This window comes from Gorilla gorilla, chromosome 11 (genome assembly GCF_029281585.2).
Source record: "Gorilla gorilla gorilla isolate KB3781 chromosome 11, NHGRI_mGorGor1-v2.1_pri, whole genome shotgun sequence".
NCBI classification, from domain to species: Eukaryota; Metazoa; Chordata; class Mammalia; order Primates; family Hominidae; genus Gorilla; species Gorilla gorilla.
The window spans coordinates 136,463,361-136,477,305 of NC_073235.2; the positions used below are offsets into that span (position 1 = coordinate 136,463,361).

At 43.1% G+C, this 13,945-nt stretch overlaps 1 protein-coding gene across 5 annotated transcripts in view; it reads left to right on the forward strand.

Annotated features, from left to right (window-relative positions):
- Positions 1–13,945, forward strand: part of UGT1A6 (UDP glucuronosyltransferase family 1 member A6) — a 99,744-nt gene that overhangs the window by 83,524 nt on the left and 2,275 nt on the right. For 4 of the 5 annotated variants that reach the window (XM_031008570.3, XM_004033389.5, XM_031008569.3 and 1 more), the window contains exons 2-4: positions 9,937–10,068; positions 10,753–10,840; positions 11,124–11,343. In XM_031008570.3, the coding sequence (XP_030864430.1) occupies positions 9,937–10,068; positions 10,753–10,840; positions 11,124–11,343 (440 nt within the window). Of the gene's footprint in view, positions 1–2,619; positions 4,066–9,936; positions 10,069–10,752; positions 10,841–11,123; positions 11,344–13,945 lie in introns of those variants that run through there. The other variant, XM_004033388.5, reaches the window with a different exon arrangement.

The following is a 13,945-nucleotide window of genomic DNA, read 5'->3' on the forward strand; positions in this document are numbered from 1 at the left end:
AAGAGGCAGAGGGAGGGGGCAAGCAGAAGGGCTAGAGAGGAGGAATGAGCTTAGACAGGTGGGCTGGGGTCTATCCCAGAGTTTTGAGAGCAAGGCAGAGGACTCTGAATTTTCTGTGCCCAGGAAGCTGCTGACCAAGGTTCCAGAAGTGGTGGTGAGGTGGGGTTATTCAGGTGGCAGCCGATGCAATGATTCAGAAGGGACAGCTGGGGGTTGGGGAACAGGGGGGCTGGGGCCCTGAAATAGGACCATGGCAGCTGGGTCTGAGAGACAGTGGTAGAAACATCCAGATTCAGCACTTACTTGCTGGCTTGGATGCAGGGTCTAGAACGAAAAGAGAAGAAAAGTCACTTCTATACAGAAACATGTCCAGAGCGCTTACTGTCTCCAAAACCATGGACTGGCATCTGAGTGATAGCATGATTCCAAAGTCAAAATCTTGCCTGTAAGGAATATATATATATATATATATATATATATATATGGGATATAGCTATAGTCTAATAGCAAGGACAGATATGCAAACTGCTAAAAGATACAAGGCAGAACAGAACAAAATGCTGTTTTTCTGGGATTTTGGAAATTCAAGGAATTCAAGGGATTCAAGGAAGGTGGCTTTGCTTCCCGGGAGGGTCCTGTAGATGATCTACAGGGCACTGGACATGTTTATGTTGCTCCTTTAGTAATAAGCCCGTCATTCTGATTTGATGAAAGGAGATGAAAGGAGCTGGGAGTGTGTCCGATGGTGGCCTATTAACTTATGTCTTCAGCTTAAAAAGAAAGTACCTTCAAAAGGGTTCCAGAAACACTTTCCATGGACATGTCACTCTTTAGCAGCCCCCAAAGCAAGACCATCATATTGCTGCCCTGCTGTGTGATTTCTCAGCCCCCAGAGCACCATCCCCTGTAATTGCCTGGTCATGAGTTTGTCTCTGTCTACCTGACCCCTCCTTTCAGACAAGGACCATTTCTAACTTGACTTTCTGGGCCTAGTTCCTAGCATAGTGACTGCCATCCAGTAGGGCTCACACGTTCCATAAATATTTGGCAGATGAGGGAATTAGCAATGGGTTCTGCTTTGGTTTCAGAGCAGATATTAATTGGATTGCTTAGTAGTGGTTCTCTGTTGTAATTCATGAGCGTGAATGTGGATTGCCTACTATTCAGATTAGTAAGTATTTCTTGGTCAAGGGCAGAGCTGTGGCCACAAACCATCCAGGTACACAGCAGAAGCAGCCTCAAAAAGCTTGGAAGCTCTGCATGATGCAGGAAAGTCATAAAATCATTACAGTGGTGACTTATGTGTTTATAGCCCCTTTACTCTCTATAATCTGCAAATGAACTCACACAGCATTGGGACTTTGGAAGAATTATCACCCTTAAGGTTTAAATTAAACTGTGAATTTCAGAATTTCTAATAAGGACACAACAAAGAGTGAAAGCATTGCTATGTCTATTCTGCTTGCCCAGAATCTTGGTCCTAAAAAATGAAGAGTGTTTGGGTGTGGGGAGGAGCTTCAGTGTGCGTGTGCATGCAAAGTACCTACTCTAAGGAGAAGAATGAGAGGGTACCCTAATTACCTGTTAATATGTCCCATAGGACACCAAAACTCTAGTTAGCTGTTTCTCTATGATCCTCTAAGCACATCCCCAAGTATGGCTGGCCAGTGATGTGTATGGTTCAAATGTTGGGTCTGTGCAGTTATCTTGGAATTGTATAATACAGCAGTATATCCCCCCAAAAAAGAGTGTAATACTTCCAATTCTGGCTGCACAATACTTGCCCCATAGTCCATGATCAATAAATACAAATTTGAGTTGTTTTTGCTCATCTTTCCCTTTTGACTTCAACTCAGTCATCAGAATTTCCCCAAATGCCTTTCCCCTGGATCTTGGGCCAGTGGAATGAGTACAATTTAATTTAATTGAATTTGCTTATCTATTTGGTTTCCTGCTGTGAACAAAAGTTCTCTGAAAAGGAATTTGGAAGAAAGAGACTTTGTTCTAGTGAACAGTTTGCAAGCCAGGGAGTTACAGCCTCTGGTACACAATGAAGGTGAGTTCCACAGAACATAAGGCAGGCAGGTTTCACGGCAAAAAGTTCCTTCCCAGGTTCCCAATCAGGTCCATTTATGCAAATGAAGGATGGAAACTTGCTTAGTTCTTATTGGTCAGTGCAGCTGCATTCTGATTGGTTGATGAAGCTGAGCCCTGAGTGGCTGAGGTGGGTGAGCTTTAATTGGTTGGTTCAGATGAGCGCTGAAAATCTCAACTATAAAAAGGTACAGGTTTTCAGGACACTCAGAGTAACCGTGTGACCTGTAGTAAGCAAACGGCCAGTTGGCTCTATTTTAAATCCAGGCCCAGTTAGCCACTCAAGATCTATCTTACAGGACTGGCTCTTTCAGGTTCACACTAATAAAGGCCTGTCCTTGGGGAAGACTTCTGTTCACATGCGCTCCAGTGAATTTCCCTTTCTGGTCATTCTCTACCCCAGCACGCCCCCCACCCCCGCCTCGCCCCACCCACCCACCTGTTCATTTCCTTCTTAGCATGCTTCACTATTTCTAAGTTCCTGCTCTTGTGTTTAAATTGTGAGTCTGGCTCACCTCATGGCGCGTGCTCGTGTGGTGGGCTCTGCTGCAGCCTCAAGACCCCACACTGTGCTGGACTCAATAAATATTGTTGGACCAAGGAATGAAACACATGATACAAGTGAGCAGGCAGTACCGGGGGAGCTGTGGAGTGGGCACTCTTACAGGTTTCCATGGCGAAAGCGGGGGTACAGTTGTGTTCTTTTCTTTCTAAAAGGCTTTCTAAAAAGCTTTCTGTTTAATTTCTGGAAAAGAAGCCTAACTTGTTCACTACGTAGTCGTCCTTCTTCCTCTCTGGTAACACTTGTTGGTCTGTGGAAATACTAATTTAATGGATCCTGAGGTTCTGGAAGTACTTTGCTGTGTTCACTCAAGAATGTGATTTGAGTATGAAATTCCAGCCAGTTCAACTGTTGTTGCCTATTAAGAAACCTAATAAAGCTCCACCTTCTTTATCTCTGAAAGTGAACTCCCTGCTACCTTTGTGGACTGACAGCTTTTTATAGTCATGTGACACAGTCAAACATTAACTTGGTGTATCGATTGGTTTTTGCCATATATATATATAAGTAGGAGAGGGCGAACCTCTGGCAGGAGCAAAGGCGCCATGGCTGTGGAGTCCCAGGGCGGACACCCACTTGTCCTGGGCCTGCTGCTGTGTGTGCTGGGCCCAGTGGTGTCCCATGCTGGGAAGATACTGTTGATCCCAGTGGATGGCAGCCACTGGCTGAGCATGCTTGGGACCATCCAGCAGCTGCAGCAAAGGGGACATGAAATAGTTGTCCTAGCACCTGATGCCTCGTTGTACATCAGAGACGGAGCATTTTACACCTTGAAGACGTACCCTGTGCCATTCCAAAGGGAGGATGTGAAAGAGTCTTTTGTTAGTCTCGGGCATAATGTTTTTGAGAATGATTCTTTCCTGCAGCGTGTGATCAAAACATACAAGAAAATAAAAAAGGACTCTGCTATGCTTTTGTCTGGCTGTTCCCACTTACTGCACAACAAGGAGCTCATGGCCTCCCTGGCAGAAAGCAGCTTTGATGTCATGCTGACGGACCCTTTCCTTCCTTGCAGCCCCATCGTGGCCCAGTACCTGTCTCTGCCCGCTGTATTCTTCTTGCATGCACTGCCATGCAGCCTGGAATTTGAGGCTACCCAGTGCCCCAACCCATTCTCCTACGTGCCCAGGCCTCTCTCCTCTCATTCAGATCACATGACCTTCCTGCAGCGGGTGAAGAACATGCTCATTGCCTTTTCACAGAACTTTCTGTGCGACGTGGTTTATTCCCCGTATGCAACCCTTGCCTCAGAATTCCTTCAGAGAGAGGTGACTGTCCAGGACCTATTGAGCTCTGCATCTGTCTGGCTGTTTAGAAGTGACTTTGTGAAGGATTACCCTAGGCCCCTCATGCCCAATATGGTTTTTGTTGGTGGAATCAACTGCCTTCACCAAAATCCACTATCCCAGGTGTGTATTGGAGTGGGACTTTTACATGCATGTATTCTTTCAGATGTATTACTTTGGATCGATTAACTAGCCCCAGATATATGCTGAGCAAGCATTCTGAGATAATTTAAAATGCCCTCTTTTGTTAATTTTTGACTCCTAGGTTTGAGTCTGTCTTTGGCATCATCTTCTGGATGATTTCTTGGTATCTGAGATTTCGGGAAAGCATTCCTTGGACATTTTACTCTGTGTGCTGCAGTGGATAGTAATCAATTAGAAACAACAAGCTGTTAAATGCCATAGGCACAGGATGCTGGGTTTGGGGCACCCTGCAGAAAACTCAGTTGAAGCCTGCACCTTGCCCTGGATTCAGTCAGGCAGGCAGTGTTCAGGACTGATGAAATCATTCTTTGGTGATGATAGATCCTGGCAATGAAAGTTGCCTTTGTGACCCTGGTTAAAGCTCCAGTTTCTAAGTATTCTGATAAGAAGCTGGATCCTGCAGTCCGTTCTCTTCTAATGAGTGAATCACCAGAAGTCAGGTTCTGACATGATACAGAAAGGTTGTAGGTTTCATTCTCAAGCTATTAGGTTTATTTTTCCCCTACAGAGTTTGAAGTATGCAAAAAGTAGCATTCACATCCTCATCGAAATCTCAGCAGAGCATAGAAAAGAACAGGAGAGGCTCCTTCAGATGGAGGGTTAGGGAATGACTCTCTGAGGAGGTGACATTTCAGAGAGCATTCATTCATTTATCCTGCAAAGATTGGCTGAGGATCTACTGGCAGCCCAGGCGCTTCCCAGGTGCTGAGTCTGGCTCCCATTAAGGGGACTGATCTCACCTTCGGAGAGCACCAGACCTTATTTCCACTATACCTCCAATGTGATTTGTATTTTATTTTTTTTAATTTTCTGTGCATTTTCCTTCATAGCACATCAAATATGGCAGCCATTTCACTTAGATAGTTGTTGATTGTCCGCTTCACATCATGAGCCATGTGGGGACATGTGTGACTTTGCATTAATCACATCCACTGTATACTGCGTCTTCAACACCTGCCAATGGGTCTGCATGTATTTGGCGCCCCATAAATCTCAGCACCTAAGGCACAGAATAGGCACCCACCGAATATGTGTTAAATTAATGAATGAGAAGATAGGTGCCAACTGAGGTCTAGTTAATGGGTAGAGAGTAATCCACAATAGCTCTTTTTAGTTCTTTGTACTCCAGCTATTACATACCAATATGTATATAGAAACATATGTAAAATTTTTTGGTTGCTTTTTCTACAAAATAGAGTAACAGTGTATTCCCACTGCCCACTTACCGATATGTCATGGATATCACTCCAGTTTTAAATGCTATTACTTTTTAAACTATGAAATAGTATTTCATGGTACTTGTGTACCACAGTGTATTCTGCTGGAGATCTAGTCTAGTTCCCCACAGAGGAACATTACAATTTGTATTCCAGGAGTTTTGTTCTTGTGACCTCAAACACTTCCTTTAAAAAGATAAGCTATTTTGTAGTTTAAAAAACGTTTGTTCTGTTTCTTTCTCATTCATCTTTTCTTAAGTATTTTACATGGTTTTTTTTTTTTGGTCACTACTGTGAATGTGTTATTTTTTTCCATTTCTATCTCTAGCTGATTATCTACTCACTACTCAGCTATCTCATCAAAATATTGATTTTCATAATAAAAAATAATAGGCAGTCATTTGCTGATAAAGAAATTTTGGTTTCTTCTCTTATAAATTCCATGCCAAATGTCAGGGCTATTGAATTTATTAGAATCTCTAAAAACAGTTGAATAATTCTGGCAATAGGAAAGATGCCCGTCTTGCTGCTATTTTAGTGGAAATTGATTATCATTTCATTATTTTGCATTATGTTAGCCATTGTTTTCTGAACAGGCTTTATTGATTTAGATAATTTCCTTCTTTGCGTGAGGATGTTTGTAGGAGAGGCGCTGAACTTTATCAGCTGCCTTTCTGGCATTTATTGATATAACCATGAATGTCTAAGTGGTGAACTGTGTTGACTACATATTTGTTGTTGCCTTGTTTGGTGCAGTCAGGCTTAGGTGTGAAAATATGTTTGTAAATTGTACCTTTTAGTAACCTATTTTGTCTTGTTGAATGTTTTAAACTGAAATTCCACTTTTTGGATATTAATATTACCACTTCTGTATTATTTTTGTTTACATTTCCCTAGCACATCTTTAGTACTCCTTTGTCTTCAAGCTTTCTTCCTTTTTAAACAACATGGCACTGGTATTTTTAATCCAGTCAGGCAGTTGCTTTAATAAGTGCATTTTGCCTATTTGAATCTAACAATTAATAGATTTGATTGTAACTCTCTCAGTTTACTTTATGTTTAGTTGACTTTGCCATTCTCCTTTTTCCGGATTTCTACTGGTTGGTCAAGTTACTGTTTTTATTTTCTCTTTCTTCCTTTGTTAACTAAAAATGCCACTCTGCACTACCAGTCCTCTTGTGTTGATGGTCCTATTCTCAATACTCTTGATAAAACTCCCGAACTTTAAAAATAAAGATAAAACTTTTATTGCACAAAGAAGTCCATAGAGAAAGCACAACCTGGCATTGGCGTGTCTTTGGTGTGTCTGAAGGAAAAGAGATAGTGGAACAATATTGGGAGAAAAGGAATGAAACTCAAGAATTCCAAGATGTTCCTCCCCTGCCAGGGTAAGATAGCAGTGGTTCACAGACAATCAATCGCAATGCTGGGTCTGAGAAAAATAACTAAACGGAAGATTAGTGAGGACCAAGGCTTTGAGATGGCCAGGAGAGGAAAGCTTGGGAGCAGGGAAGGTTGAGATATATGTGGGTTACTGGGAATGCGTGATGGTGAAGTCACAGATGACCCACATGGTGTCTAAGTGCTAAAGAAGAATTCTGGGAAAATGAAATGCATTTGGGAAGGGACAATCTAATTAAAAGCCTAAACTAAAAATACAAAATTCTTGGTAAAGTTTAGGAGTTATGTTAAATGTCTCATTTTGGCTGGTGAAGTCTCATCAGAACAGGGAAATTCTCTCATTCGGGGGCATCTCATCTTTTTTTTGAAGGGAATCAATGGTGGGGGATTGGAGTGTTATTTTCAGTTAATATGTTGCTTCACTCTTTGGTCATTCCGGTAACTGTGAAGTCAGGGCGAAGTTTAAGGGAAGCTTTGCCAAGTAGGGGATGGACTTCACCTTTATTGAGCCTCATAATAGCTGGCTCAGGTAGGAGTTGGCCATGATGACAACTTCTCTGCAGTTTGCCCTGCGTGAATCTCTAGATGAACTTTTGTGCCATTTAAACTTTCGTGATCTCCTGCTATTTAACTTCGAATGTTTATGGACCTGTGGGTTCAATTTTGTGTGAATCACGTCCTGCTGATTGCTGAGTGGGCGTGTGGGAGGGCGTGCCTGGAGGAGAACTTAGACTTGGCCTTTTCCAGATGAGCTTCAGTGTAAGAGTGGGTTTCATGAAGAGCAAAGGTCCTAGGAAATTTAAGTAAGCCATTTACCATCGCTCAGAAGAAAGAACTTGAAGAGCACTTGGAAATGAGCTGTGTCTCCCCAAGAAAGAGGGAGAGAAAGAGGGGAGAGATGTGGTGCAGACCCTAGGGAGGAAGGAGTTCAGAAAAACCATCCTCAGGGTGTTCTTGCCACAAACCAAAAAACGCAGCATGGTGGTGGAGAGGATGACTCTGTCCTCCCTGACTTTTAGATGAGCCCAAGGGAAAAGGCAAAGACAAAGCCCTTAAGAGCCAGAGGACTCACGAGGGCCTGGGGCTGGTGAGAGTGGCGGGGAGAGAGGGCTCACGTTGGGAGAAGGATGGTCAGTGTCTGGGGCTTTCCTGGTCATGTTCCAAATCAGGCTTGGCAGGAGTCCTGCTGTGCAAATTGCATTTGCTGAGCCCTGTCAGAGGTCTCCTGTGTCTCACATCTAGGGTGACCAGCATCCTGGCTTCCTCAGGACTGTTCAGGTTTTAGCACTGAACATCACATGTCCCAGGGAACCCCTCAGTTTGGGCAAGCCCTGCCACATCACACAATCATATTAGTGCCCTCAGTATTCTTTGCAAACATAAAACCATAGACTCAGTAATCCCATTACTGGGTATATACCCAAAGAAATATAAATTATTCTACTATAAAGACACATGCACATATTTGTTTATTGCAGCACTATTCACAATAACAAAGTCATGGAACCAACCCAGATGCCCATCAATGGTAGATTGGATAAAGAAAATGTGGTACATATACACCATGGAATACTATGCAGCCCTAACAAGGAATGAGATCATATTCTTTGCAAGGACATGGATGAAGCTGGAAGCCATCATCCTCCACAAACTAACACAGGAACAGAAAATCAAACACAGCATGTTCTCACTCATAAGTGGGAGTTGAACAGTGAAAATGCATAGACGCAGGGAGGGGAACAACACACACCAGGGCCTGTGCGGGGGGTGAGGGGTGAGGGGAGGAACTTAGAGGATAGGTCAATAGGTGCAGCAAACCACCATGGCATATGTATCCCAGAACTTCAAGTAAATAATAATAATAATAATAAATAAACCCATAAAGCCATTTGAGAGATTCTTGGGGGATTCATTGGACCACTGAAAATCTACAGTGGGAAAAGAATTGCCATGTTGATGAAACAGGAAAACTTTCCTTGTCCCCCTCACAGGGCGTGTGACAGCGGGAGGGGCTCACTTTCTCAGTGCGCCACTGCTCAAACCTCTAGGGGAGCATACAGACGGGCAGGTTGTGGGGCTCTGACCTCACCGGCGGTGTCTAGAGGTGGATGTTTACAGCTCCTGAAGCTCCAGTGGGCGTGGGTTATGGCCTTCTTTTAGTTTTGCCCTCTATAGGCAGCTTGTGTTAACCAGCTCAATTACACCCTCTACCTTGTCGCAAGGACAGAGGGCTTTCTGTATCCTGGGGGCTTGCCTTGGTGTACCAGAAGAATCGAATCCCACCTGGGCTTGGAGAATGAGTACAAGGATTTATTGAGTGGATGTAGCTCTCAGCAGATGGGGGAAGCCAGAAGGGGATGGAATGGGAAGGGTTTCCCCTGGAGTCAGACTGCTCGGTGGCCCGGGCTCGGTGGCCTAGGCTCGGTGGCCTGGGCTCTCCTCCGACTGCCTCAGCCAAACTCCGCGTTGTTCTGCTGGTCAGTGGCCTGCCGGTGCCTGTTGGTGAGTTCTTCTCAACGTCCAGCTGTCCTTGCGTCCCTCCGCTGATGTGCTCCTCCCGATGTTCAGCTACCTGTGTGTCTGCCTGCTAGGGTCTTGGGGTTTTTACAGGCACATGATGGGGGCGTGGCAGGCCAGGGTGGTTTTGGGAAATGAAACATTTAGGCAGGAAAACAAAAATGCCCGTCCTCACCTAGGTCCATGGGCACAGGTCTGGGGGTGGAGCCCTCGCCGGGGACCACACCCTCTTCTACCCAGCACTTCCCTTCCCTACTTCCATATCATTTAAAGGGACCATGCCCTTCCCAGCTCTTCCCTTCTGTATCACTGATGCCTTGCTCTGTGTCCTCTAAGTGGAATTATCACTGTGTGTATGTACAGGTATGTGCATGTGTGTGCATGTACCTGTGCTTTTCTTTTGGAAAACTAGCACATTACCTGGATTTTGCATCTCAAGGTTAATTCTGTAAGCAGGAACCCTTCCTCCTTTAGAAGGAAGTAAAGGAGAGGAAAATGCTGTAAAACTTACATATTAATAATTTTTTACTCTATCTCAAACACGCATGCCTTTAATCATAGTCTTAAGAGGAAGATATCTAATTCATAACTTACTGTATGTAGTCATCAAAGAATATGAGAAAAAATTAACTGAAAATTTTTCTTCTGGCTCTAGGAATTTGAAGCCTACATTAATGCTTCTGGAGAACATGGAATTGTGGTTTTCTCTTTGGGATCAATGGTCTCAGAAATTCCAGAGAAGAAAGCTATGGCAATTGCTGATGCTTTGGGCAAAATCCCTCAGACAGTAAGAAGATTCTATACTATGGCCTCATATCTATTTTCGCAGGAGCTCTAATCCCAGACTTCCAGCTTCCAGATTAATTCTCTTAATTGGAACTTTAGATTTGGCTTTTCCCTGCCACTTCCCAACTATTAATCCAAAGTTTTTTTTTTTGTTGTGGTTGTTGTCATTGTTTTCAATTTGACTCTCAAATACTCTGTTAAACTATGATCCACCACACTCAGAAGTATCGTTTTCTCTAAGAGACTCAAAAGTGTATTAGGGAGAATTTATTTAAAAATAAAATAAATGGGATATTGTTTCTTCATATTAAATAGAAGTATTTCTCCAAAAAGCTGTTGGTTAGAACACTGAATTTATGTCTTACATTTCTGCTCTTATAGTTCTGCATCCACTTGTTTCATTAAGCAAACTTTCCCTTAAAGTGCAGGAAAGTGAAAAAATCCTAAGTGCACAGCTTGATAAATTATCACAAATTCATGTAGTGCATACACCCTTGTAACTAAACCTCCAAAACAAGATGCCGAAAGTTGCCAGTCCTCAGAAGCCTTCACAGTTACTGATCCTCCCACTCTGTTAAAGACTGTGTTCCTTCAGAGAACCCCCCTTTTCTAGTTAGTATAGCAGATTTGTTTTCTAATCATATTATGTTCTTTCTTTACGTTCTGCTCTTTTTGCCCCTCCCAGGTCCTGTGGCGGTACACTGGAACCCGACCATCGAATCTTGCGAACAACACGATACTTGTTAAGTGGCTACCCCAAAACGATCTGCTTGGTATGTTGGGTGGATTGGATGTATAGGTCAAACCAGGGTCAAATTAAGAAAATGGCTTAAGCACAGCTATTCTAAAGGATTGTTGAGCTTGAAAATATTATGGCCAACATATCCTACATTGCTTTTTATCTAGTGGGGTATCTCAACCCACATTTTCTTCTGCAAATTTCTGCAAGGGCATGTGAGTAACACTGAGTCTTTGGAGTGTTTTCAGAACCTAGATGTGTCCAGCTGTGAAACTCAGAGATGTAACTCCTGACATCCTCCCTATTTTGCATCTCAGGTCACCCGATGACCCGTGCTTTTATCACCCATGCTGGTTCCCATGGTGTTTATGAAAGCATATGCAATGGCGTTCCCATGGTGATGATGCCCTTGTTTGGTGATCAGATGGACAATGCAAAGCGCATGGAGACTAAGGGAGCTGGAGTGACCCTGAATGTTCTGGAAATGACTTCTGAAGATTTAGAAAATGCTCTAAAAGCAGTCATCAATGACAAAAGGTAAGAAAGAAGATACAGAAGAATACTTTGGCCATGGCATTCATGATAAAATTGTTTCAAATATGGAAACATTTACATAGCATTTAATAGCGTTGTTTCAAATATAAAAACAAATACATAAAAATCTGGATTTTTCTTTCTTCTTTTTTTTTTGAGATGGAGTCTCGCTCTGTCAGCTAGGCTGGAGTGCAGTGGTGCAATCTTGGCTTACTGCAACCTCCACCTCCCACGTTCAAGCAGTTCTGCCTCAGCCTCCCGTGTAGCTGGGATTACAGGTGTCCACCACCACGCCCGGTTAATTTTTGTATTTTTTAGTAGAGAAGGGGTTTCACCATGTTTGTCAGGCTGGTCTTGAACTCCTGACTTCAGGTGATCCACCTGCCTCGGCCTGCCAAAGTGCTGAGATTACAGGCATGAGCCAGCGCGTCCGACCTGGATTTATAAATAAGATAATTTAGAGGTTATTATTCACTTTATAAAAGGATTCTTTAGTTTCTATATAATTTATCATATAATTTATTTAGAATTTTATTTCCCCCGTTAGATTTAAAACTCCAATTTATATAAAAAGGTTGCCATAATAGACATCTGATCCATAAGTTTCCTGCACAGAAAGAAATACTCCATTATAAGAAGCATAGTATCTTTAAGAGAAAAACAACTCAAATGCTTAGAGGTACAGCTTTTTGCAGCACTGGAACCTGTGAGAAATTTTGTCCATGGGGTTTATGAATGAAGGAGCTATAAGATATCACAGACAAAGGCTTAGAATAAGAGCAAAGGAAAATTTGCTCAAATGTGGCCCTGAAAACGATTCAAAGGGCAAATGATTTCTGGATTAAAGTTAGTATATTACTGTCAAGCTCACTGGTAATAGGCTTATTAGAACCTTATGGGAAGAAGTGGTGGCCAGTGGTAGATTTCATCCGACAATAGATACTGTGTGCATATGTGCGTGTGCATTTGTGCATGTGGCTGTGCTCATGTGTGGGTGCACACGTGTGCATTCATATGCGTGTGTGTGTGTGTGTGCGTGTGTTTATGAGAGTGTCCATTGCTTTCTCCCATGGTTACCTCCTGTAGAAAGAAGCAGCAGTCAGGAAGACAGATGTGAAGAGCTGGAGCATGTTCAGATGAGAGGAGATAGAACACAGGGGGACACACGAGCTTGAGCAAGGGACAACAGGGGAGGACTGATGACTGACTTCCCACCTTTGAGGTGCTAATGTGTGTGTGGTGGCACTGGATAAAAGATAAAAGTTGGCTAGACACCATGGCACACGCCTGTAGTCCCAGCCACTCTGGAGGCTAAGGCGGGAGGATTGCTTGAGCCCAGAAGCTGGAGGCTGCTATGAGCCATGATCATGCCACTGCACTCCAGCAACCTGGGCAACAGAGTGAGACCCTGTCTCAAAAAAAAAAAAAAAAAAAAAAGAAAAGTCCACATAACCTGAGCATCATGTGCCCAGAGCGTTGGGTGGTGTGGTCCCATTCCTTCCTTCCAGCGGCTTCTTCTGGCCACCTCAATGTCAGGATGTCCTGCTCACATATCAATACCATTAAAACCTGACTTCTTTCCCTGCACTGTTGAAGCTCCTTCTTGAGGCTCACATTATGGATATAATTTTGACTCTTTCTTCAGTGGTATAGATAACTACCTGTAACCTAAGAACGACTTGGTGAAAGTCCTCTAATACATTATTTTTTTAAAAAACACAAATCAATGAGCTCAACTTATTAACTAACTTTCATCTATTCATTTTTGAGCCATCCCTGTCTGATTGTGAATCTCCATGATTCCAACACTCTGAGCTGGGGATAGTGCCTACACAAAATAAAAACAAGTGGAAAATTTTCAAACATCAGTTTATGCAGACAACCAGGCCATAATAGGTGCTCAACTACTATTGAATGAATGAATGAAAGTTCTGGCCAGGCGCGGTGGCTCATGCCTGTAGTCCCAACACTTTGGGAGGCCGAGGCAGGTGGATCACTTGAGGTTAGGAGTTCGAAACCACCTGGCCAACATGAAGAAACCTTATCTCTACCAAAAAAAAATATTAAAAAATTACCCAGGCATGGTGGTGTGTGCCTGTAATCCCAGCTATTTGGGAGGCTGAGGCAGGAAAATCACTTGAACCTGAGAGGCGGAGGTTGCAGTGAGCTGAGATTGTGCCACTCCACTCCAGCCTGGGTGACAGAGTGAGACTCCGTCTTACTTAAAATAAAAAAAGAAGGTTCCAAGAAAATCCATCTTAAGGTTTATGTAGAAGGAAGATGATATTTAACATGATTTATGGCCAAGTACTAATATTACATTATAATAATGTTTCCAAATAACATTATAGATATGTTTAAAGACAGTGTATTAGGCTGTTCTTGCATTGCTGTAAAGAAATACCCAAGACTGGGTAATTTATAAAGAAAAGAGGTTTCATTGGCTCGTGTTTCTGCAGGCTGTACAGGAAGCATAGTGCTGACATCACTTGGCTGCCGGGGGAACCTCAGGGAGCTTTTACTCATGGCAGAAGGCAATGCGGGAGCTTGCATGTCACATGGCAAAAGCAGGAGCGAGAGAGAGTTGGGGGGGAAGGTGCCACAC